General features: G+C 49.1%; 1 protein-coding gene and 1 long non-coding RNA gene across 3 annotated transcripts in view; one reads left to right on the top strand and one right to left on the bottom strand.

The window, feature by feature from the left end:
- The window catches only part of LOC106629335 (uncharacterized), a 65,289-nt gene extending 45,255 nt beyond the window's left edge, over nt 1-20,034 (bottom strand). Inside the window, exons 1-5 of the long non-coding RNA XR_012580556.1 lie at nt 19,892-20,034; nt 18,529-18,706; nt 17,068-17,215; nt 12,696-12,919; nt 10,442-10,555 (exon numbers count right to left, since the gene is read on the bottom strand). This is a non-coding gene — a long non-coding RNA (uncharacterized LOC106629335). The remainder of the gene's footprint in view (nt 1-10,441; nt 10,556-12,695; nt 12,920-17,067; nt 17,216-18,528; nt 18,707-19,891) is intronic.
- Nucleotides 1-23,023, top strand: part of ANTXR2 (ANTXR cell adhesion molecule 2) — a 76,833-nt gene that overhangs the window by 30,279 nt on the left and 23,531 nt on the right. For both annotated transcript variants that reach the window (XM_005485676.4, XM_074541967.1), the window contains exons 11-16: nt 9,703-9,781; nt 12,007-12,102; nt 16,463-16,504; nt 17,070-17,165; nt 20,030-20,197; nt 21,036-21,116. In XM_005485676.4, the coding sequence (XP_005485733.3) occupies nt 9,703-9,781; nt 12,007-12,102; nt 16,463-16,504; nt 17,070-17,165; nt 20,030-20,197; nt 21,036-21,116 (562 nt within the window). The remainder of the gene's footprint in view (nt 1-9,702; nt 9,782-12,006; nt 12,103-16,462; nt 16,505-17,069; nt 17,166-20,029; nt 20,198-21,035; nt 21,117-23,023) is intronic.

The raw sequence follows: 23,023 nt of genomic DNA, 5'->3' as shown, positions 1-23,023 counted from the left end.
GTGGCTGTGACGTCTCCCTTACTGTACATCTTCCTGTAGCCATTGTGCCTCCGAGGGCAATCAGAGCCCTTGTCTCTTTCAAGAGACTGCTCATGATCACTAGCCCTGAACACTAGTATGGGAAAAACTGTGATATTTACAAGTCTACATTCCCTGCTAGTTTCACTTCTGCTCTCTCACTGCCCTAAGCTCTGTGAGTTTGCATTCAGAACAATCTGTCTGTAGGCTTGGCTTCACTTCCAGCTGGCTTCTGCTTGGGTGAGCCATTGGTGAAAACCCTTGTGCCTTGCATGGAAATGCTAGTGGGAAAACCAACATTTCTTGCACTGCCTGAACACTTACAGATTTGCTTTTATTAGGTGAGTGGGTGACAATAACTGCAGTTCAAACTAGCACAACCAAACACTGCTTTACTGGAATGCTTCTACTGAATAGTTATGAGACTACTACTTATCTCAGTCTATTTGAGCTCTCATTTCTCACTGGAATATCACAATAACATTTTGGTTCTGATGGTGCCTACTGAAAACATCCAATCTTGTGCAGACTCGCCTCTAAGCCAGGCAAGAACGGATGGATGTAGGCTAGGCAGTGGATTATTCAAACTGAACCAACACGCTGACGAATTGTCATTGTTCTTAAAATAGTTCAGGGAACTACAGAAGGCTGTTTTTTCATGCAGCTGCAGTGCTGGCCAGCTTCCATCTTTGTGCATCCTGCACTTGAACTCAGGTTTTGCTAGGACAGGAGAATGCAGCACCCTTCTCCTTGGGCTCAGAAGCTAAAGCAACAACACAGCCAAAAAAGAAAAATCCCAGCCTAAACCTGAGTGTAAGCGAAATTTCTCACAGGTACCTCAGCTTGCATGCCAAGGTAGGACAGTCCACACTGCTGCTATTAATGACCTTATTTGCCCTCTCTTCAAGCCCTGCTGTCTTCAGCTTCCATTTATCGCTTCCTACATCCTGTCCAACACAAACAGCTGGTGGCACTTAAAGAGCAAAGATTCAATAGGAGTTATTTGCTGGGTGGTAGGAAGGAAAATGACTGTATTGCCAAATTCTCGGTTACCTGCAGTTTGCAAGGAGCTGATGGAGTCTGGGGCAGCTTGCTTGGCACAAAGCACACAGCATTGCAGGAGGTAATCTGCAAAATGAGGTTACCCCCCACATGCCTCACATAGCTCTAGGGGCTCTAGGATTTCTAGGTGCAACATGTTTCCATGACTGGAACAGGGCTATCTTGAATCTTGCTTCCCATTTTCTAAGTGCCATTTTTATTAATACTAGCACCAGATTTAAGGGGAAGAGCATGGACACATGAAAGCAAACAGACACAGAGAAGATGAACAGATTGTGGGCTCCATCCTTCAGATGACCTCACTGGGTTTCTAGACAGCTGTCCCTTTGGAGAGCAGCTGGAAGGTGCTGTATGGAACGGCAGGCTCCTAACCAGTGATCCTGACTATTCCCAGTACCCAAAGATAGATCCTCTTCTGCCCTGACTCCGTGCACTGCTGCCTGTGACCTGGGAGTCAGGAACTGACCAACTGCTTTTGTGTCTCGCATCTTGAGGAACCAAAACCCGTTCCCTTTGGACAGTGGTGGTCCCAAATCCATTGCGCAGGCAGGATGCCAAGCAAGCACTTGCATCCCCAGGCACATACCCAGTACACGCAAGCCAATCTTTGCAAATTTGACTTAACTATACCAAGGAATAATTTTTTCCACTGTTACTTCCCTTTTCTTCCCCATCAGCTGCAGCCTCTTAAGTCTCACTGCTTCCTCCCCTGTGCCACTGTGCTGGCAGCATGGATACGTGCTCAGCTAAGGCATTACCTGTACACTCCATTCATTAAGACCCTGTGGACCCCTTTCACACATTTATTTCTTGCTGCAGCTCCTTTATGGAATTGGTAGTTTTCTCCTCCTGTTTCCTGTGCTTGATAAAGGCACTCAGGAAGTAAAAGCAGGGTCAAAGAAGCGATGCTTTGTAAGGTGACTGATGGTGACTATGTTTGCCTAATTAACTTGTGGCTAATAATTGTAAGCCATTAAGTAGCTAGTTAGTACATGCTCCGAATAAACACATCTGGTGCTGCCCTGAGTGGAGGCTGTGGCTGTGTGTGGGTGACAGATGTGCTGTTTCCCCAGTGCTCCCTTTTCCATGCCGAGCAGCACGGCAGTGCTGCAGCCAGAGCCAGGCAGCCTCGCAGCAGCTGCGTACTTCCCCGAGTGGCTCCAGGGACTTGTGTCTCCTCTCCTCAGCTGCCCAGCCACTGCAGCCTGCTCTGGTGCCTCAAAGCCAGCGTGCAGCTCCAAGGAACACCCTTCCCAATAGCTTAGAGACTCCTGCCTGCTGGGCTGAAAGGCAGCAGGAAAAGGGGATAAAGTGTCAGGCCACCCGAGGAGCACAGAGTTTAGAATTCCCTAGCCCTGCAGACTGATCTCTTACCGACCAGCGGGCACTGGGAATGATCACGCTTTGCTGTGTCACTGCCTGGAACTGCTGGGCTGGACTTGGAACAACCTTCCAGGGTGGGAAGAGTCCTCCCGTGGAGGACAAAAGCCTACTCCTTTCTATGGGCAGTTACTGCCTAGGTTGGCAGAGCTCATAACTCTCATCAGTCTTTGAAACGAGAACAGCTAGGATCAGTTCCATGCAGGAGAGACCCTTTCTTCCACTGAGACTGTTGCCTGATTTTTCAGGTCTTGGCTTTTTATGGTGGGGCTGTTTAAAATTGGGTGTTTTCCAGACAGAGGAAGGAGTTATGACAATGAAGTAAACAAGCAGCAGAATATTTTGCAAGAGGCTAATTTGCCAGGAATTACGCCTTAAAAATGAGACTTAAGTTCTAAGTTACCAAGGGGTAAGTTAAGGTTTATTCCTAGTTCTGAGGGCACAGAAACCCTGATTACATTGTAACTGCCCCATAATGTCCCACACAAGCTGTCATTAGAGCTAGAGCTGCAGGCCCAGCCCATGACCTCTGTTTTGTCAGACACCAACAATAGCACAGCTGCCCCTGCCTGGCTGGGATCTCAGACCTGCCATTTGGCACGAGGAACAGAGCAAATTGGATAAATACACATAAACACATTGGGAAGGGAGAGAAAACAGAACAGAATGAACCAGAGCACCAACCCACAACTTGTTTGATAGGGATGATTTAAGTAGGCATATGGTATAGTTAAATGTGCTTTCAAAAACATTGGCCTGATTCTTCAAGCAAACACAAAATAAATATCTGAATAGCATGCGAGCCAATCCGGCACCATTAATGCTCTCAGAGGATGCACTCTGGTGCTGGGGCTGACACACTGACATTCCCACACCAAGTGCCAGTGCCTCATGTTAGCATGGCACAGTTGTACTTCCCTCTAACAGAGCAAGCCTCAAAAGCAAGCAGGCCACGGGCTTGTAATTACACCTGACCTCGCAGCCAGTGTCACACCTTACTGGCCCAGTGCTGGCAGCACAGCCCAGCCACACCTCTCCCAGCTGGATGCATCCAGCAGTCCCACTGCCCTCACACACATGTAACTCTGGAACTTGCTGGGTGCTCACCCAACACCCCTCTGCAACGCCAGGTTTCTTGGTACCTCAGGCACACCTGCAGGTTACACCTCACCTTTATCTCACCCTGTTCTACCACATGGACAAACAACAGCAGTAACCTGAGACAGTCTGTCTTACCACAAAGTCCAAACTCACATTCAGAAGATGCCCCTGACAACCCCCCAGGCGTTTCACCCACAAATATTGAAGTACACAAATCTCCGTGATTTCCAGTGCACACAGGTACACACACATGTCATCACTTGTTTGGTCAGACAAAGCCAGAACTTAGTCAGGGTCATGGAATTGTGAAAGACATCTCTTAGCCTGTCTGAACAAGTGCTGAGAAAGGTGTGTGGAACTTAAGTGAGTTTTCTGATAACATAGAAGTGAATGGCTGAAAACCAGAGTGGGGAGAGCTGTTCCTTACTATGACTTCCTTTACTACTGTTATTTTTGTTTTGTCACTTTTCCTCTGCTGAGAAAGGTAAAAATTTAGAAAAGCTGTTGTCAGCAAAGGCAGAGTGTTTGCAAGCTGCAGCTCAGTCTCACATGTCTTTCAGGGTCACTCAGGAAAGGATTAATATGCTGTGGCTGTGTTGAGGATTTCTGTTGTCTAACTAACAAGTGACACTGAGCTCTTTCTGTAGTGCTGTTCACTCAGTACCCTTAGCACAGCCTTTGTGGCAATGCAGACAGGGGTGTCATTTGGCCACAGAACTGAATTACTCACTGATGTAAGGGGCAGTGCTTGTGCTGAGTGCTGAGCCACTCAAGAGCTTGGCAGCTGGTGTCAGCATGCAGGCATGGGTTAAAGGACCAATTTTCCAAGCCTCATCCTCAGTCTGAAACCTACATGCTGACTACATACCACTTGGAAAAAAGCATTGTTCACAGACAAGGGGACCAATTAAAAGGAGAATTCTGTAAGATTGGCAAGTTAAGAGGCAGCTTGTTGACTAAAATATTTCCCATTCCACATAACACTGGTCACTAGTGTGAGAAGGCAAAAGCACAAAGAGCCCAGTTACCTCTCAGAAGCCAGCTGTCCTTTGAGATGCTCTGAACAGAGGAGAGCAGGCAGCCTGCTGCTGCTGCTGCAGGAGTTCCCAACCCCCAGGATGAATTCTGGGCTCTCTCAGCTGCTCAGTCCTCTTCCAGCCTTGCCAGCAGCTCTCTAATGTGGGAGTTGCAGCCATTCCCATCACCAGCCAAAAAGGAAGCCCCTGTGCTTCTCCCTTTAGACTTTCTGCTGCTCAGCAATTGGTAGGATGCCAGCTCCAGGTCAGGCTGTTTTCACCTGTTCACTGTTGTTTTCAGCGTTGCAGAGCCCCTGTGCTCAGGTGAAGGCAATAGCCCCTAATTGCTGCTGTGCCTATGGCCAGTCCAGACCTGGGCAGGATATTGGCATTACCCCTCATTGCAAACAGCTGGGCTTTCCCTGCAGCCCTGGGCAGGCAGCCAGGGGGTCAAGAACTGCTCCCACCTGCACCCTTTCTTCCTGTGGCAAACTCAGTGAGGTGAAGTGTTTAATGTAGGCATTGTCTTTTATTTCCCTACAGAACATTTTGTTCCCACAAAAATAAGAGACAGTATGGTTTCCAGTGTCTGGTGTTCCCATGGGACATAGTTCTCATGTGTCTGGTGCTCACGTGGGTCAACCTCCCCTCTCCAGAATAGCCAGGGAAATCAACTCAGGTGGGGGGGAAGCAAGAAATAGGGCTGGAGTAGGCTTAATGTCTGTCATAAATATTAACTTCTGCAAATATTTTAGAAATACATTTAGTCTGACACAATTAGGGTATAATGGGACCTATTCACAGATGGAAACATCCTCAATGAATTGTACAGGCTAACAGGCCCCTCAGCCATATGGATGTGGTGTTAAGATCAGTTGTAATTTCTGGTGCAGTCCTTCATGTCCCTCCTAGGGCACGCAGTGTTCCCAGAGCATTAGCGAGGACTGCGTGAGCAGAACTAAGTGCTGCACATCCAGCAGTGGCCATAGGATCCCGAGCTGAATTAATGGTCTACTTTAACAGAATAATGACGTTTCATACCCTGCTACTGCAGGTTCCCATGATTCCACAAGATCAGATCTAGTTCCTTGCTGCTTTCCAGTTCTCTCACATTCCCTAGGAGTTCTCAGCAGTGAAAGTTTGTGTCTTGTTCTGTGGAAAGTCAAGCCTGGACATGTGGACATGTGTCTGAAAAAGCTAGAGCGTTCTGAGCTAACAAGAGGGAGTCCTAAAGAACCATCATCTGAATTTATATCAGTGCTAAGCTACACCAAGAAGGGCAGGGGGATGAGTTTCTACTCATTCTTTACCAGAATCCCCAAACACCATAATGAATTCCAGGATGAGTGGGTCTCGCTATCCTCAAGAAAATACTCAGTGCTCCTTTTTGTGCCTGTGTGTGTGATGGGAGGAAAACACCTCTGCCCACTTCTGCTAACTGCAGGCCATGTCCTGCCCCCAGCATAGTTCCCACTGAATGAATGATTCCCTGGGCACAGCTGGCCTGTGGCATAGTGGCACTGCACCAAACAGGACAGGCAGGGCTGGAACCCTGCTCCAGGAGAGCTGTCCCTGTCCTTGTGCAGCTGGAGTTGCTGTCTGCAAAGAGCGCCACACCCAGAACCCCGGGGTGGAAATCCTTTCCTCTGTGCTGCCTCCTCCTGGGGCTGGGATGAGTCCCTGGATGCATCATTGTGGTTCAAGAGTGTTTGTTAGCAGAGCCCAGGGAATGACTGGGTCAGGGAGAATGGAGGGGTAAATGTTAATTGCACCGCAGCAATCAGTCCCCAAAGATATCAGAGTGAGGTTGGTCAAATGGAGCCTGTATTATAAAGCTATCCATTATTTCATGAAGGCAGAGTTGGAAGGGAAAGTGCCCTTTAAATACATAGACCTATTTTTTGCCTTCCTCCTATGTACAGCATTTTTGCTATTTTAGTGCAGGCATTTGATTCTGAAGTACCTTTGTCACCATAATTTTAGTAACTTTTTGAGCAGTTGCCAGTTTAATTTTCAGTGCGTGAAAATTGGAGGTAAATTATTTATTACTTACAGCAAATGTCTTTCACAATTGTATTTAATTTTTTCATCTTTTTTAATGGGTCATAAAATGGCAGTCTTTTAGTAGCTTCCCATAAAGTAAGGAGCAAATGAATACTTTGCAAATAGGTTACCGTGGATGGAAATGTCAGCTGTATTTCACAGGGAATGGGAGGCTTTAGACCAGAGTTGCACGGACATATGGCGCTGGGCCACATCCCTCTGCTGTCACAATAAACCAGCAGCGGGCATGAGGGAAGGAATTGCAACTGTTTGGTCTCCTCAAGTTACATTTTTGGGTAAATTGTGTATTAGGATGGGCAGTGGGCCAGGACCGAGGCAGCTTCAAGTTGCAAGAGTCTTGTGGTTACCTTTGGTCAGAAATCAGAACATTTTTAAAAAGCTCTTTTCAGACTTAAGTTTTCCAGGATTGGTTCCCATCCAGAAAGTGATATTGCACAGACAAAGGATAGGAAAATCCCTTCCACGTGGAGGAAGGGCCGTGAACTGTAAATGGAAGGCAGTTTTTCCTAGTGCAGTGAGGCGGGTTGGAAGTACAGACTGCTGGGAAGGTGCACACGTTAGGGCTGGGGTAGAGGCAGAGCAGTAGGGTTTGTGCTGCACACCACTGTCACTACTCCTGCTCCTTTGCCAGCTCTCTGCTTCCACCTCGCTCAGGTGCGGTGTCAGGAGGGAGCAGAGGATGGGAATGAGCACCCTGCCTCAAAGGCACTGTCTGTGGGCACTGCTGGGCTTGTGAGGAGGCGTGAGCAGGGCGCCGCTGCCTTTCCCTGGAGCCTGGCCTGCGGGACGGCCCCAGGGGACTGAGGCAACAACACTGCCCGACTCTAGAGGGGGTTCATTTGAGGGGCCCTGAGGACATACCTCACTCTGTGGCAGCTTTCCAGAACTCAGCCCTCAGCTGAGATCTGTGCTGGGACAAAACTAGTACAGCCTCACCCTTCTCTGGTGAATCAGGGCTGTGTCCCTGGCTGCAGGGACAGGAATGTTCTCTTGACTGGGCTGTTCTGAGCTCCACGGAGGGACTCAGCCCTCACACAGCAGTGACAGTCACCAGTGGGAAGAGCAGGGGCCCGAGAAATGGGATGGCTGCTGCTTGTCATTTTCATCTCAGAATATTTTCAGTTTCGGCAGAATGCCGAGCTGAAAGCCTCACACACGTGGCTGGTTGCTGGTAAACACTGGGATGTGTTTGTGTATGTGTCTGTCTCCGAGCCATGTGTGAAGGAGCAGCAGAAACAGGACACCTCTTTCTGGGACTCCCTGTTTAGGGGGCAGTGTTTGTATGAATCACAAGTACCCACAGCCCAGCAAACAGGTGGCTGCTCAAGAAATGAAAGGACGTACTGAGTATCCCCAACAGTCATGACAGTCTCAGGGAAGGAGTGCTTTAGTGTGTTGACATGTTCATCCTTTTGAAGATGAGGTAATTATCTGTGTGAGTTCACTCAGTGGCTTCCAGAACAGAGCGGCTATGATCAGCTCCAGTGACATCTCCAGTGGCTCATCCCTGCAGCGGTGTATCAGGGTGGAGCTGTGCCCGTGCTGGAGCTGATTGCTCAGTGAGCCTGCTCCCTGGGATCTGTCAGCAGGCTGACAGCGGGAGTGGGGCTGCAGAGCTGCGGGTGTGGGCTGGGAAATGCAATCCGGGCTGGTACCTAGTACAGGCAGGAACTGGTACTGTGCTGCACACAGCAAGGGCTACAATATACTCCAGCCCGCTGGGAAATCTTTGCTGTTTTACAGAATGTTTCATACAACCCAGTGAGCTCAAGAACATGCCAAGGTCCTCAGGATGCCAGGGAATGATCCTTTGCTTTAATGTGGCTTATGTGTTTTATCCAGGTGTGTTTCGTGTCCCTGTTTTGCTCCATCTGCTAGCAAAGACCATCTACCAAAACAGCCTCATTCCTCACTAGTGGCATGCAGGACTCAGAGAGCTGCCAGGGCACACAGGGCTGGTGGGGCAGCTGCAGGAGTGTGTGAGCAGCTCAGCCTGGGGGTCCTCGTCTCCCCCAGGGGAGGCAGAAAACCCTCCTGCCCTGCAGTTCCAGGAGTGTTTGGCCAAACCTGAGCAGAATCCTCATGCTGCAATTTCCCCCAGCATTCCTCATGACAATGCCAAAACAAGTAATTGGAATTAAAAATAGTAAAAAGCACCACATCTTTAAAAAAGTCATCATTGACCAGAGTTTCACTGTGGTTTGATTTATTGCTCTGCAAGGGAATCAAATAGGTTTGGTTTTTTTATTGGTTCTGATTCACTTATTCCAGTGAATTCCAATTAGAAGGAGATTAGAGTTATTCTTTCTGTTGGATCAATTATTCAGAACAGAGATCATGTAAAAATGAGTTTAGTGGAAGCAACTCACTTCATTTTTGCTAAAACTGAAGAAGAAATGAGCCAAATTAGCTAAAATAGCTTTGAACTCCATATTGACTACAGTGTTTGTGCCAGAATAAAAACTCATGACATGTAAGAACGGTGTAAATGATTAATCATTTTAGTTCATGGATATCTACATTTTTATTTAATTACATCTATGCATAACATAAACTGTCTGAATCCTGGGAATCCAAGCCAGAGAAGCTGAGGAGTCTTATTCTGTTTAACATCCACCATGTGTTGTTTTCTTGTAGGGTTAATTTGTAAAATGTAAACCACATACTATTTGTATGCAGTGTTCGGGGCTATTTATAGCAAGTCCTGACCATTTATAATTATCCGACATCTTTAACCATAATGTCTGTGTGTGACTAAGGAGATGGTTATGGAACAGACAAAACAATGCTACTTTTACAGCTGAACTTCAATTTATTTTATAGAAAACTTCTAGGAGTACTTTCTGCTCTGTGGAATGAGGAAGGGGTATTCTCTACTTGGGCAGCTCTTTGTCAAGGAGACCAAACTTATTCCCAAATAGGAATAAGCACAGGCTTCCATTTCCCCTCTGAGGACACTCCTTGTGGAGCAGAGGCTGTAGGTACAAGGGCCTGCACAGCAGGTATGAGCCTTTCTTGGCTCTTCCATGGCTGCTCATGTTTCTTCTTTGTCTCTTGGCAGAACCCTGGAGGTTTTGGTGAGTTTGAATGAAGGCCAGTCTTTCATGTCCAGCTCGTTAACCATCACTGCTTCTGAGTGTGTAAGTGAATAACTTCTGTCACTCCTTCTAAAATCCCCACACCCCGTTTCTCTTTGGACTTTGCCATTGCAAGGCCTCAGACACAGAACCTCTGCTTCCACTTTGCTGTGCAAAGCTGTGTCTTTCCAAGTACTGGGAGGCTTTCCTGCCCTCAGAGACCTGTCCTGAGGGCCAGGCGTGACAGTCAGCTGGGTCCCATTCCGGCATGGCTCTTCCCTCAGCAGGGCTGGAGGGAGCAGAGGGGCACAAGTTGGCCCTTGAGCCTGTGTGTGGAGAGAGGTTACAGCCTGCAGAGGTGCTAATGCTCTGCAACTCTGGGGCCCGAGTGAGGAGTGTAGGCTCTCAGCTCTTGTTCATCCGGGCAGACAGCTGTCCAAGCAGAGGCCAGAGTGTCCCACTTACACCTGGGAGTCAGGCAGTGTGAACATCCTGCTCAGTCTGATCACAGGTTATAGAAGAGATAAAAACTGCTTCTGGAAGAGAGCACACACTTGTGCAGCCAGTGACTGTTCTAACTTAACACATATATTTTCTACTCTCACATTCTTGCTGTCCTTTAATTCCTTTTGTATTACACAGGACAGCTGGAATTTATGGAGGGAGATATGAGCCCACGGTGTTGAGCACGTGTTGTGCACGTGGGCCTTAAATGTGTCGTACCTCACACGAGACTGGAGAGCAGCTTTTCCATTGGGCGTGGAGCACAGGGAGAATCTCTTTTGCCCATCACCACACATGGCTCCCAACAGGATTTCTTTGCTCATAGATCAGTAACTGAAAAGAGAAAAAAAAAGACATTTTTATTCAATTCATTTAAAACCTCACCATTTGTGCAGCTGTAGAGATCAGAGCTCCAGTGCAGCCCTGCAGTTTGAGGAGGGAAGCCAGACTGAGCTGGGAGCCGAAGGAACACCCAGAGCCCAAATCACAGTTCTGTGTTCCAGGGCCTTTGTCAGTCAGCAGCATGCCAGCCGTACGCCAGGCAGGGTGGCTGAGGGCTGTGCAGCAGAGGAGCTGCTGCAGCCCAGCTGCAGCCTGCTGCACCTCAGCCCTTGCAGACAAGGCAGCACATGGTGCCCCTGTAGGAGCTGCCAGGAGTGCACAGAGAGGAACAGAAAAGCCCTGACACAAAGCAGCTCGGAGCGAGGTGCTGGGTATGGCCTTCCCACTGAGCTGCATGGCAGCTCTGCTGCTCTGTGCTCACAGCCTGTCCTGGCAGGAAGCAGAGAGCTACAGATGTGCACAGCAGCAGGAAGAGCTTCTCAGCAGCCTTTTTTGTCTTTTTCTGGTTTCTGCTCTTGGCCTCTGCTGCAGCAAAGGCGGCTCCACATAAGAACTGCTGTTTCCATAGTAGCAGATGGGCAACTCAAGAAATGGGTCACTGCTAGAACTGCTCACTAATTCTGGGAGCTGAGCAGCTGACGGCTGAATGGGAGATGAGTTGCAAGTTACAGCCTCCCAACAAACACACGTTACTGCAGTGAAAACAAACAAAATCACACAGCATTAGGCACCCAGGCACCACTGTACCTGTGTGCCTCACTGCACCTGGCATACGGCTCTGTTCCACGCCCATGTGCAGTGGAGCAGTTCTGGGTCAGGACTGCTCATGCAGTATTCCAGTCTCAGTGGTCCTCTGGGTCTCTCCTTTTTTTCCCCAGCTGAAGTCTGAATAACTTTTATTTTCCTAGAGATGCTGTTGCGTTTCTGTCAGTGTTTTAAAAGCCTAAAGTGTAGGAATAAAGACACCCCCAGGAAGTGGGTTGGAGGTGTTGGAGGTGGGCTGCTCAGTTCTGTAGTTCAGGTGTTGCTGGAAGCAGGAACACTCCCTCCTTCAGTTGCAGGTTCCCACAGGATGGCTGCAGGGAGTTAATGTGCCACAGTCTATGCAGGAGTATGGGCAATCTGCATCAAAGCCTCACAGGTGTACTATTTGTAGAGATGCCCTAAAACCTCCCTGCGTGCTCCCCAGTCCATGTGTGAGACCTGGGTCCTCATGGAGAAGGGCACCTCTGTGTTATCCACAGGCTTAGGATGAGACTTCCCCTGTCGGTGGCTGGTGTCTCATTCCCTAGCAGGCAAGGGACTCTGTTTCCTCAGGCTGGGCCTCATTGTGATCTCAGGGCTGTCAGCTGTACAAGTTTTACATCAGAAGGAAGGCGCTGGGCTGGCTTGTGGGGCGAGCGAGTAGGGCAGCACTGACACTGTCCTTGCTGTCTCCGCAGTCCAGTGGCGTGGGAGCGCTCATTGCCGTCCTCGTGCTCCTGCTGCTGGTGGCGCTCGGCCTGCTCTGGTGGTTCTGGCCCCTCTGCTGCAAAGTGGTGAGTACAGACCCTGGGAACAGCCCCTGCACCCTGAGCCATGGGTGGGAAACACAGATCCTGCAGGAAATGGGTGAAGTGATGGGGAGGCAGCTCTGGGGGGGCCTGTGACAGGCAGGAAAGGACTGGGGAGAGCAGCTCCAGCACTGGGGCTCCTCTGGGCACGACCCCGCCTGTCTGAGTTACACACACAGGAACCAGCTCCAGCATGGTGCTCTTACTGGGAATGGGATGGCCTTAATGGTGTGCAGATGTTACCCTCAAATCAAGGACCACTTTAAAACTGCTCTCAGGAAAATTGGTATTTGTAGTCCATTATGGGCTCTCAGGTTGAAATCTCTATTTTTTTTTTCATAATCCCTGCACACATCCATCTCTTTATCTGAGTGCCCTCTCTATCCCCACCCCAGCAGCAGTGGTGTTGGTCACTTGCCTCCTGCCATTCCTTTCTGGGTGAGCAGGAAAGTTTATTATTCATCCAGCTCAAGGACAGCATGGGGGACTTGGGAAATGGAGATTGCTTCCCTGGTCTGGGTTCCTGTTCCTGTCTGGGGCTTGTGGAATGTGGGGCAGAGAGGAAGTGGCTTTCTCACCTGACTGTGCTGCAGCCCTTGGGACCTGGGGGGGTCCATCGGGCCTCTGGCTGTCCAAGGGCAGGAAATCTCAGCCTCCATCTGCACCCTCACAGTCTGGGCTTCCTAAGGTGAGAACAAAAAGCCTCCCTTGTTCTCATTCTCCACAGCACAGGCCCAGCAGAAATCCAGGGCGCTTCCTCTTAATCACCTTACCTCCACTGTGTTTCATATGATGAGCCTCCCTGTGGAAAAAGAACATTGTAAATCAGTAAAAAGCAAGCCCTGGTTTTCTTATTATAAGAAAACCTAACCTTGATTCATAAACCAGCTTCAAAAGTTAAAATTCCTACATGAAGCAGTCCAGTGAATAGTTGTATATTACCAATTTTCAGCCTTATAAAACCATAGTTCTTCAAATGTTTGTGCCCTCTGTGTTTCCTCCTACCTCCTTTGGATACTATTTTGTTACTTCTAAAGAAAAGGTAACCTTAGGCCTCTTTGCTACAGCATTGCTGAGTTCCAAGCTCACCCGCTGTTGCACTGAACCTACTGCAGAGCACTCATCCTTCCTTCTGGTTTTGCTGTCCCTCAGTTCTTGCCTTTCTCTCCTGCCCATGAGGCTTGGACATCCATCACCTGGAAGGGCCACTTCTGGCTCAGTAGCATTCCTGAGAAGAGAGGCAGCATTAGGGCCAGGTAGGACCTACTCTTCCCTTCCTCTGGCTCTGCTTCCCTGGTTTCCTGGAACAAGGAGCAGGAGCACGGGAGTCAGATCCCGACGGAAAAGAGAGGTAGAGGGTGTTGTGGGCAGAACAAGTGTCTGTAGCCAGAGTGGGTTTCCCCCTGCCCACGGGCCCAGCTCCATCCTGCCTGGGGCTCGGTCTCACAGCCTTCCATGGTGTAAGTCCCATGGACACTCAGAGGGTGGGGAGGGGGACTCCTCTTCCTTTTCCTTCCTTGTCCCCCACTTCCAAGGGTTTCACTGTGACAGTTCTGTCACTTGTCCCTCGCTGTGGAACATGTGATTGCAACAAGCTGGCTGTAGGCTCTGTGCTGACATCTCCTAATGCCCACATCATGGAGCGGCAGAGAAGTGTTAATGAGTGGATCAGAGGCACTGCTGCCTCAAGCACCGACTTCTTTTTTTAAATGATTTTTTTCCAAGAAATCAGCTCATCTCCAAACTCAAACCTTCATTCTTTGCGACTCACTAAATGAGATGGAGCTTTGCCTTGAGAGGCTGATAACAAAACCAAACAAACTGAGGAAGCAGCCCATCTCTCCATGAGGATAATAAGACAGCAGCATTATTCAGAGGCTTCCTTATTGAAACAGTCTGAATCCAGCTCAGGGAAAGTTAATTTACAATACTCAGGTCTTCCTCTCTGCAGTTCTGTGTGCTGCTCCATGCTGCACGTGTGCCTTGGATTTCTCTTTTTCATAAACAGCTTTCTACTGATTTCACTTGGAAAATCACACTATTGAAAAGAATCCTTGTGTGTGCACGTGTGATTCGAGTGCGTGAGTGTGAGAGCCTGTGGAAGCATAAGGATGCAGGCATTGACATTCCAGTGCTGTCAGCAGGGTGAGGAGCTGCTACTCAAAGCAGATTATTTTCTCACACCACTGTCACTTTTAAAACAAGTTTCATTTTCTGAAGCCATTAGAAATAACAGCTAATTAATGGATTGCTTGGCTTTAAACTGAATTTCCCCTCAAACTTCAGCAAGTTCAGGAGCTGGCACAGGATTAGATCCTCCACTGAGGAGATGAGCAAAAGCTGTCATTGACTGTTGCCTTAGGAAGCCACAGTAAGCTCAAACAAGTCAGGTTTCCCTTGATTGTCCAGGGTGGGAGTTGTGATTCCTACATCCCCAATGGGCTTAGGGCCCGCAGGAATTCCATCCCTCATTGCGGGGAGGTTTGCTGGGCAAAGCTGTGCTCAGACAGATGTGAGGCTTCAGAGTGGCACAGCCATAGATGGGGAAGGGCAGTGCCATTTCATATGGGTGCATACAGACCCACCTAGGAGCACCTTCTCCTGTACAGCTGGCAGGCTTGACAGAGACAGAGACTGTTTTGGGACGATGATTAGGGACAGGTGAAATGGAAATAAGGACAGAAATTAAATAAGGTGTCCCTTCATTGAGAAAAAGTGCTGCTCTACTGTTTCCAGTCTCCTAATTGCTTTCAGTGAGAATTAAATATCTCCAGGCTTTGGCAAATCCTACTCAGCATCCAAGTATCTCTCAGCATCTGTCCCACAATCCTTCTGTGTTGCTGTTTCATGCAAAGTTAGAGTAATGATTCCAGTGTGGCTCTCAGGAGCGTTTCACTAATTAAATAATTACTTTCTGTTAAGTACACTGGAAACTCCTGATGACTGGGAAGAAAAAGTGTTCAGAGCTGTTTAAAGAAAAGTAATGTCTGGCATGGTTTTGCAACATCCTAACAGCAAAGGGATGTCTCAAAGTTGAAATCCATAGTTACTTTCCAATCTACCCAAAGCACTCTGAGTTTGACATGAGCCATTCCATAATTTAAACCTGGAGGGCTGTGGAAAACTGGTTCCAGGGGTGCCATAAGTTATTTATCCTATTGGGCCGAATTCCTTTATGCACTGCTGAAAGGCAGTCAGTAGTAACTGCCTGGGTGGGACTGATAACTGAAATATAAATCAAGATGGAAAATTCTACTGATCAGAAAAATATGTTTCTTTCATGTATTATGCTGACTGCAGTGGTATTTTTCATAGACAGTGTTTAATAAAAGTATTAAAATTAAACAGCACAGAGTGAATAAAGTAAGGCATATTTCAATTAAGTTGCTTAAAACCTGTATTAGATTGAATTGTTTGTCAGCATGTACAGTTTTGGATATGTTTGTGTAATATCAAAGCATAACAAGAATGGACTCCTTGATATTCATGGTGTATTTTTTAGTCATTTCCAGGCAACACCCAAGCCCAAAACATGGCCCAATGTCACCAAAAAACTTACCAAGGTTAGCTTGCAAACCTGCTTTTCTCGTGGAGGAACGCCTGTGCATTCAGTTTTCAGCTGAATCAGTGAAGAGGGTCCCTTGCCTGTCCGTCCCCTGCTGGGACTGTCAGTGCTGGGCATTCTCTGAGCTTTATAGTGTGGATGTGACAAAGGGAATGGGAAGAGACTGTAGGGAGATTTAAATAGAGGTGTAAGAAATGCTCCCGGGAGTGGGCTTCACCCGGAGCAGTGTCAGAAGTGTGGGAGTGTGACTGCAGTGCAGGCACTGCACAGTCATGGAGCTGGGAGGTGGGAAATGAGAGGGCTGCGGAAGCGTCCTGGACATCCAGAGGTGAAGCCTGAGCTGCCAGAAGGCATTTCACACTTGTCACTGGGCCAGAGACTCCCCAGCAGCAGCCACAGCAGCAGTGGCAGCTCGGCCCACGCCTGTGCAGGACCTCACACAGCCCTCAGACGCTTTTCCTCCGGGATTGCTGATGGACTCTGGGGGGTCTCAGCGGTGGCTGTTCCTCACAGCGGCTGACACTCATCCGTCCAGGAAGCGCGGTGGCAGACACGTCTGCCCAGAGTGTCTGCAGGCTGGGGATGGCAGCTCTGGCAGATGGATGGTGCTCATTTCCAGAAGGCCTCGCTGATGGATGATCAGGGGAGCAGGCAGCACAGACTGCCAGCTCGCTGGCCCTCATGGGGGCTCGGGTGGAAACAGGTCACTCTTACCATGGTCTGTTGCCTTGGGCTGCTGCAGTGCAGCACCTTATTCTTTCCTGTGTTTGGTTCTTTCAGGTCATCAAGGATCCCCCTCCACCTCCGCCAGCCCCAAAAGAGGTATGGTACCCCCACATGGAACCACTCCTGTGCTTCCCTGTGCTCTGCATGTCTGCCTCCTTGTCCGAGTGCTGCCCGAGAAAGGACTGCCCTGGGGGGTGCCTTCACTGGAGCACAGGGTTCCTAAAGTCCAGATCTCTGCTCTCACAGATCTGGATGTGTGGCGTTCTCCACAGGCCTCAGCTCAGTGTGGCCTGAATTAAGCCCAGATCTGCAGAAACACTTAGGGCTTTTATTCCAAGACAACTTTGTTTTCCACATTCTGCACTGAAAGCAGAAAGCTTGAATAGCCCTTGTCCAACATCTAAAGATTCATGTAGGAATTAGGCAGTGTTTTCCCCCTGCTCTGTCATTCCAGGCACTGAGGAATCCCCCTAACAAGGGAATTCCTCTCCCTCTTACAGGCAGTAACACACTGGAGGCTCTGCTGTCCTCAGTGTTTGCACCCCTTTCACAACCAACAGGGTATGCTCTGGGAACTCCAGTGGAATACACAGAAAAGACATTCAGTGTGTGGGTGTGGAAGCATCTTTTAAAAGTAAACACCATTTGAATGTACTTACAGGAAGAAGAACAGGAGCCCTTGCCTTCCAAGAAGTGGCCCACGGTGGATGCTTCCTACTACGGTGGACGAGGAGTTGGGGGAATTAAGAGGATGGAGGTTGGTATGATTTGGAGATGGCAGTTCCCTCAAGCATGAGCTCTCTGAGGCTGCAATTGTGGAAACAAAGACTTGACAGTGCACTGAAAATACAAGGCCATAATGTGTGCTTGTCTTCCCACTGGCATAAGCCTTGGAAAATTCGTTACCATATCGAACAATTCTGACCTTGCCTCTGAAAGAACAGCTTTCAGTAGTTCCATTTGACTGGGACTTTAAATAGCTGCCTCAAGACATGCTCTTTCCATCACGCTAATGAGAAAGAGAGAGTGAGAGCCTTTTCTGCGTGTTTTGGAAGGAATTACAGTGAAACATAAGTCCCCCAAGTGTGGGCCAGCCAAATGCGCTGACAATGGTGACGCTGAGGAGAGGCTTGATCCCAGAGGGACTCGCAGCGACAACAGAGCCTGTCTTTGAAGAGACACGATAGCATCATGTTAATTAAAACAGAATGAAGAATGTGCATCCTTATGGGCACATCCTTATGGCAGGTTTTGTAGTCAAGTCAGCCTATATGGAATGTGCAAAGCAGTTCCTAACTGCAGTCCAGGAAGCTGTCTCTGTCTGAAACACCCACCTAGGCCATACTGAGGTGTCTTGATGAAACTTTAAAGGTATTGGCCTAATCAGCTTTGCTCGAGTACTTTTTAAATGCAGAGGCAGAATATGCAGGTTTGAAGCTGTGTCACTTATATGCATTTTCTTCAGCAGTTCAGAATTGCTAATTTAGAAGAGCTTCAGATTTCACAAAAAGAAAACATTTTGTGCAGTGTTTTTCAGAAGCAAACTAGAAAATGCTTTCCAACATCAAGAATTACAAGCCTGGATTTGAGGGAAACTATGATAGCCTCCAGGAGGGGCTCCCAAATGGGATCCTGCACAATGGAGCAGAAAGCTCATGAACACAAGTGACATCGGGACCACAAAGAAAGACATGTTCAGCCCATGGCAAAAATGCAAACGAGGGTAGAAACTGATGATTAGGTTAGAAAACCTTTTCATCTGTGGTAGGAATTTTGTGCAGGACTAAGGGCTAAAGAAGTTAACCAACTGAAATTCCTGCCAGCATAATCATGGGCCCTAGAAAAAGCCCCCCTTGTGTGGGGCTGTGTGGCTCTGTCTGTCCCTGAGACCCCAGAGCAGTGTCAGGTGTGGCTGGGCACTGATGGTCAGTGCCTCTGGGTTTGAGTGGGGAGCTTCACCTCTGCCCTGCTGTGTCTAGGACAGGCTGGGAAGATGGGCTCTGGCTGTAGGGAACGCAGGACAGGCCTCACAGCTCTCCCTGGCCCAGAAGAGCACGCTGCTCCTTTGGGGAGCTGGGGAAGAAGCGAGAGAAAACACTCCAAGGGAGGTTGTTCCTTACCTGGCAGGTAAAGGTGGTTTCTGTGCCATGGCCAGTGACAAACTTGCTGGTCCAGTTTGTCATTTCTTCCATGTTTGCAGTCCATGTGGCAGTGAAGTCGTCTGGTTTTTATTGCTTCTCTGGCTTCTTTTCTTCTGCCATTCCTTTAGCAGCCGGATTCATCTGGCTGCTTCCCTTTCTGGAGAAGGGAAGGGTCTGAACCATCACCTTTGCACTTCCCACTCCTGTGCTGGAGCAGGTACCCATCCACTCCTGCCTTCTCCACTAGCTCCACTCCTCTGTGACAATCCCAGATAGCTTGGGCAGTGCTCTCCTAGCTCTGTCTTTTGGCATTGCTTTAAAGTTTTGTGATGTCATTGCCAGACCCCAACTGTTACAGTTAATTCATTTTTATGTCAAAATTGGGTGGTCAGACTCCACCACTTGTGGTTTCTTCTGGGTGAATTGGCTTTTGTGTGAAGGAGAAGGTAATTTTTTCAGTGAGAGATCCACCAGCTAATGGTTTTAACAGTGTTTAAAATACATGTTAGCAGCCACATGACAAGCCCTGTAAAAGTCCCACTGATCACAGTGAAGACACAGGTGTACAGGGGCCTCCTGGCAGGCCACATCTCAGCAAATGGCATGATTATGGCAAGTCTTGCTGAAATGGTCCAGGCCACTTTCACTAAGGACTGTCAAACTTTCAGCTGTTCCTTTTTGGATGAGAAGGGAACAGCCTTGTCCAGGCTTGTTTCTGTGCACACTACAGCAAACACTGCTGCTCAGATTGCTGCATGGTGCTTGAGAAGGTGAAACAGGATTCCTGCAGCAAGGTGAATTATCCCTCTTAGCAGGGAGGTTTTTCCATGTATTTAATCTCCAGAGCACAGTGAGTACAGCCTGTATGGAAGTGGGAATATGTGTCTCCCTGGCAGTGATAATCCTGGTTTCCTTCTCTTTCAACTCTCTATATATTTTATACACTTGGAGCAGTGTAGCACACACAGTTAACATTATCATACACAGTGTTGCATGTTCTGCATGCACTTAGGCAGGGTAGACAGCTTCACCTGTACTTCTCCAGCATGTATCTTCCTGCAGGACAACATGGAAACCTGAGCAGGTTCAGGAAGCTTCTGCTTAAACTTCCCTAGGCATCACATTAAATCTGCACTGGGGTTCTTGAAAACTCTCTGGGCTAGGAGACCTGGTTCAGAAATCTTAGCCTTCATGGGTGCAGGTTAAGGTCTGATATTTTAGGATAAATAAGAAGTAGAAATTATATTTTTATATCATTACTTAGAGATTTCACAGATCCCCTGTCCCCCATGTGAAGCAAGATAGGATTTTTCAGTACTGAGACTTATTTACAGACATTTACCTAAGACTGAAGAGGTAGTGTTCTCCTCGGTACCTCCTCTCTTGTTTATCCAGCACCTCTTCCAGATTTACCCTCTGTTATTTGCAGCAGTTTCCCTGACCTGAGGTGCACTCACACCTGAACTCTGCCTTTCCTCAGGTGCGCTGGGGCGACAAAGGCTCCACAGAAGAAGGGGCTAGGCTGGAAAAAGCAAAGAATGCTGTGGTGAAACTCCCAGAAGAACCAGAAGAACCTTTTCACCCTAAACCACCTAAACGAAAGCCTACCTCACCAGCCATACAGCAGAAGTGGTACACGCCAATCAAGGTATCTGTTCAGTCTTTGGCACGACTGTTACTAAGGGCTGGGTTCTTTGTGCCTTATGCAGGCTGAGCTGTGCCTTACTTTCCAAGTGTTCCCATTCAAGTGTAATGTGCTATTCTCGATGGGAACACCTACTCAGCAGGAATGGCAGGAGCAGTTTGTAGCCCTAAATGCAATACTTGATCATTACTGCCACATTCTGTTTGCCTCCCCTTAAAAAGGGACATACTGTACAGTGAGAGCATTAAAATCTATGGGGGCTTTGTTGGCTTAGTAGAGCTAATTAAACCCAAAACTGCACAGTTTGTAGCTACTACACTAAGTTTTAAACACACATTGTCATGACAAACCAAGAAAAGCAAAAAATTACATAAAACAATGTAATGCAAGAATTCTGATAAAAAGTGAATTGTTCTATCTGGCTCATATGGATGGTGCTCTGAGTCACCTGCCAGGAGAGCACAAGCACTGCCTACAGGCAGAGGGTAGGTCTGTAAATACCTTGCCTTTAGGTGTTAAGAGCAGCAAACACCCAGGTGTAGCTGGGACACTGGACACTGCTGTGTTCCCAAGTGCCTGCCACTCCTTTCTGACCCCCAGAAAGCCCTGAAGCCGTGATGTCCAGACACACAGGCAAGGTCTGGAGCCATCTGTGCAGTGTGGGATGCTCCTAACCGGCTCTGCTCCCCAGGCACTCCGGGTGGGCAGGAGCAGCACCACAGTGGTTGCAGGGGACACAGGCCAGCCTTAGCTCTGCTCGCCAGGCTCCAGGGAAGCGGTGCTGCTTCCCTGTGCGGGTGGGGGTGCTGCTGTCCCTGACTGAGCCCCCGTGTCCCCGCAGGGCCGGCTGGATGCGCTGTGGGCGCTGCTGCGGCGCCAGTACGACAGAGTCTCGCTGATGCGGCCTCAGCAAGGAGACCAGGTGGGTGTGCGGGACACGGCCGGCCAGGGGCCGGGACACGGCCCGGGGGGGAGCAGAGCGACACCAGAGTGGCACGGCGGGAAGGGCGACACACCAGTCGATCCAGGTGGTGAAAGGGGTGTGGCACCAGCCTGGATGCGCAGCACTGGCACAGGGCTGGCGGAGGCAGAGGGAGGGGTGCTGGATGTGGTGTGTGCTCAGGTGGAGAACAGGAACACAGCCTCGTGCAGGGTAAACTCTTGTCACAGGCACATGCATCACTCTCAGACCCAGCTGTTTGTAACAGCAGAGGCTGGCAATAATGTCCATGCAAGTTGCTTCTACGAGCTTTGCACTTGCACACCAATGACACCTTTCACAGAAGAAGAAGGTGAGGAAATATGTTTTCTCAGATAATCCTTTCTCCTGGAACATCTCTGGCCACTGAAAAAGGGGCCTCTCCCCCAGATGCTGCTGAGGACACAGAGCTGCTGTTTGCACCTCTGTAGTGAAACCAGATCAAATATTTTTGATTGCTGCTCCTCAGAAAAATATCACTTTGATTGTCAGCATTTATCTCCTGCATCCACTCAGCTTCCTATCTGTGGCACTTGGGAAGAGCCACGGGAGCAAATGCTTTACTTTCAACAGGATGGCAGCAGGTCACAGTCTCACGTACTCCAGGGCATTGTCTGTGCACCATGTGACATGAAGGCCACATAAAAGGATGACAGGGCTGAAGGGGAGGGAAGTTACATGTGGTAGAATGGGAGGTAATGGGAATTTTGATTATTTTCCCGGGATGAAGTTTGGTGCTGTTCAAAAGGATGAGGAGGTGAGACTAAGGTAAGGCAAGTGTTGGAAACAGCAGAATGGCCAAGTGCTGTGCTGCAGGTGGAGAGCACAGCTGGATACAGCTGTTGGCATTGTTACCGTGGCAGGTTAGTCACTGTTTGCATGAATGATGCATGTGACATGGAGCAGCAATAACAACGGCAATCTACACACAAAATACCTGGCACAATACAGTTTAACAGGTAAATGCAATGTAAACAGGAATGTAGAAGTGATGCCTTAAAAGGCTAAAAAAGTGTCAACCAGGGCCTGTTTTGGGGATCTCTGCCCCTTTTAAAGGGAAGGAGTTACTGTAAGGATTGGCCTGGGGGCAGGCTTTGCTGAGCCATTGTGCAGTCAGATACCCTCCTTCCCTGCGCCTGACAGGAGCAACACTGGCCAGCATCTCAGCTTGTGAAAAACAGAGTGGCAGCTCAAGGGAAAAGGAATGGTGGGTCAGATGTGACCTGTGTCACTGCAGAGTGCCATTTCTGTCTGCGCAGTGTTTGGTGTCTTGGGGAAAAAATGGCATCTTTTTCCTTGTTCCTAACACACTGGGTGGAGATCCCATGGTGGGCCCCTGGTGTGTGTCAGTGCACGAGTGTGCACAGGGAGACACACACAGACACACAGACACACAAAGCCGTGGAGTTGTTCATCACCTTTCTGTTACTGTTTAGGAACTTGTCAGTTCCATTTGTAAAAGATCTCACTGCTGAACTGGAGTGCTTGATGAGGCAGTTGAAATTTGGGCATGAGGTATCAAAGCAGAGCGAGCAGTTGGTGCATCCCCGCGCTGTCCTGGCTGTGCCGTGCGGCAGGCGGTGCCGGGAGGGCCGTAGCAGGAGGCTGCGGGGGAGGCCGGGGCCGCGGGACCCGCGCCCAGGTGTGGGCACACCGAGCAGGCTGCGGGCACAGCTGTGCGGCGGCCGCGGGAGCGCAGGGCAGGCCGGGGCACGTGGGGCCCGGGGGCTGCAGCACCAAAGGTAGCACGGCTTAGACACAGCTGCTCCCCGGCTCGCCTCAGGCACAAATCCAGAGATCCAACGCGGGCTGGCTGTGCTGGGGGCCGAGGACACGCAGCCACTTCAGAG

The sequence above is a fragment of the Zonotrichia albicollis genome, chromosome 5 (genome assembly GCF_047830755.1).
Source record: "Zonotrichia albicollis isolate bZonAlb1 chromosome 5, bZonAlb1.hap1, whole genome shotgun sequence".
In the NCBI taxonomy this organism is placed as follows: Eukaryota; Metazoa; Chordata; class Aves; order Passeriformes; family Passerellidae; genus Zonotrichia; species Zonotrichia albicollis.
The sequence above is the reverse complement of the archived record's forward strand: the minus strand, read 5'-3'. Positions and strand labels throughout refer to the sequence as shown.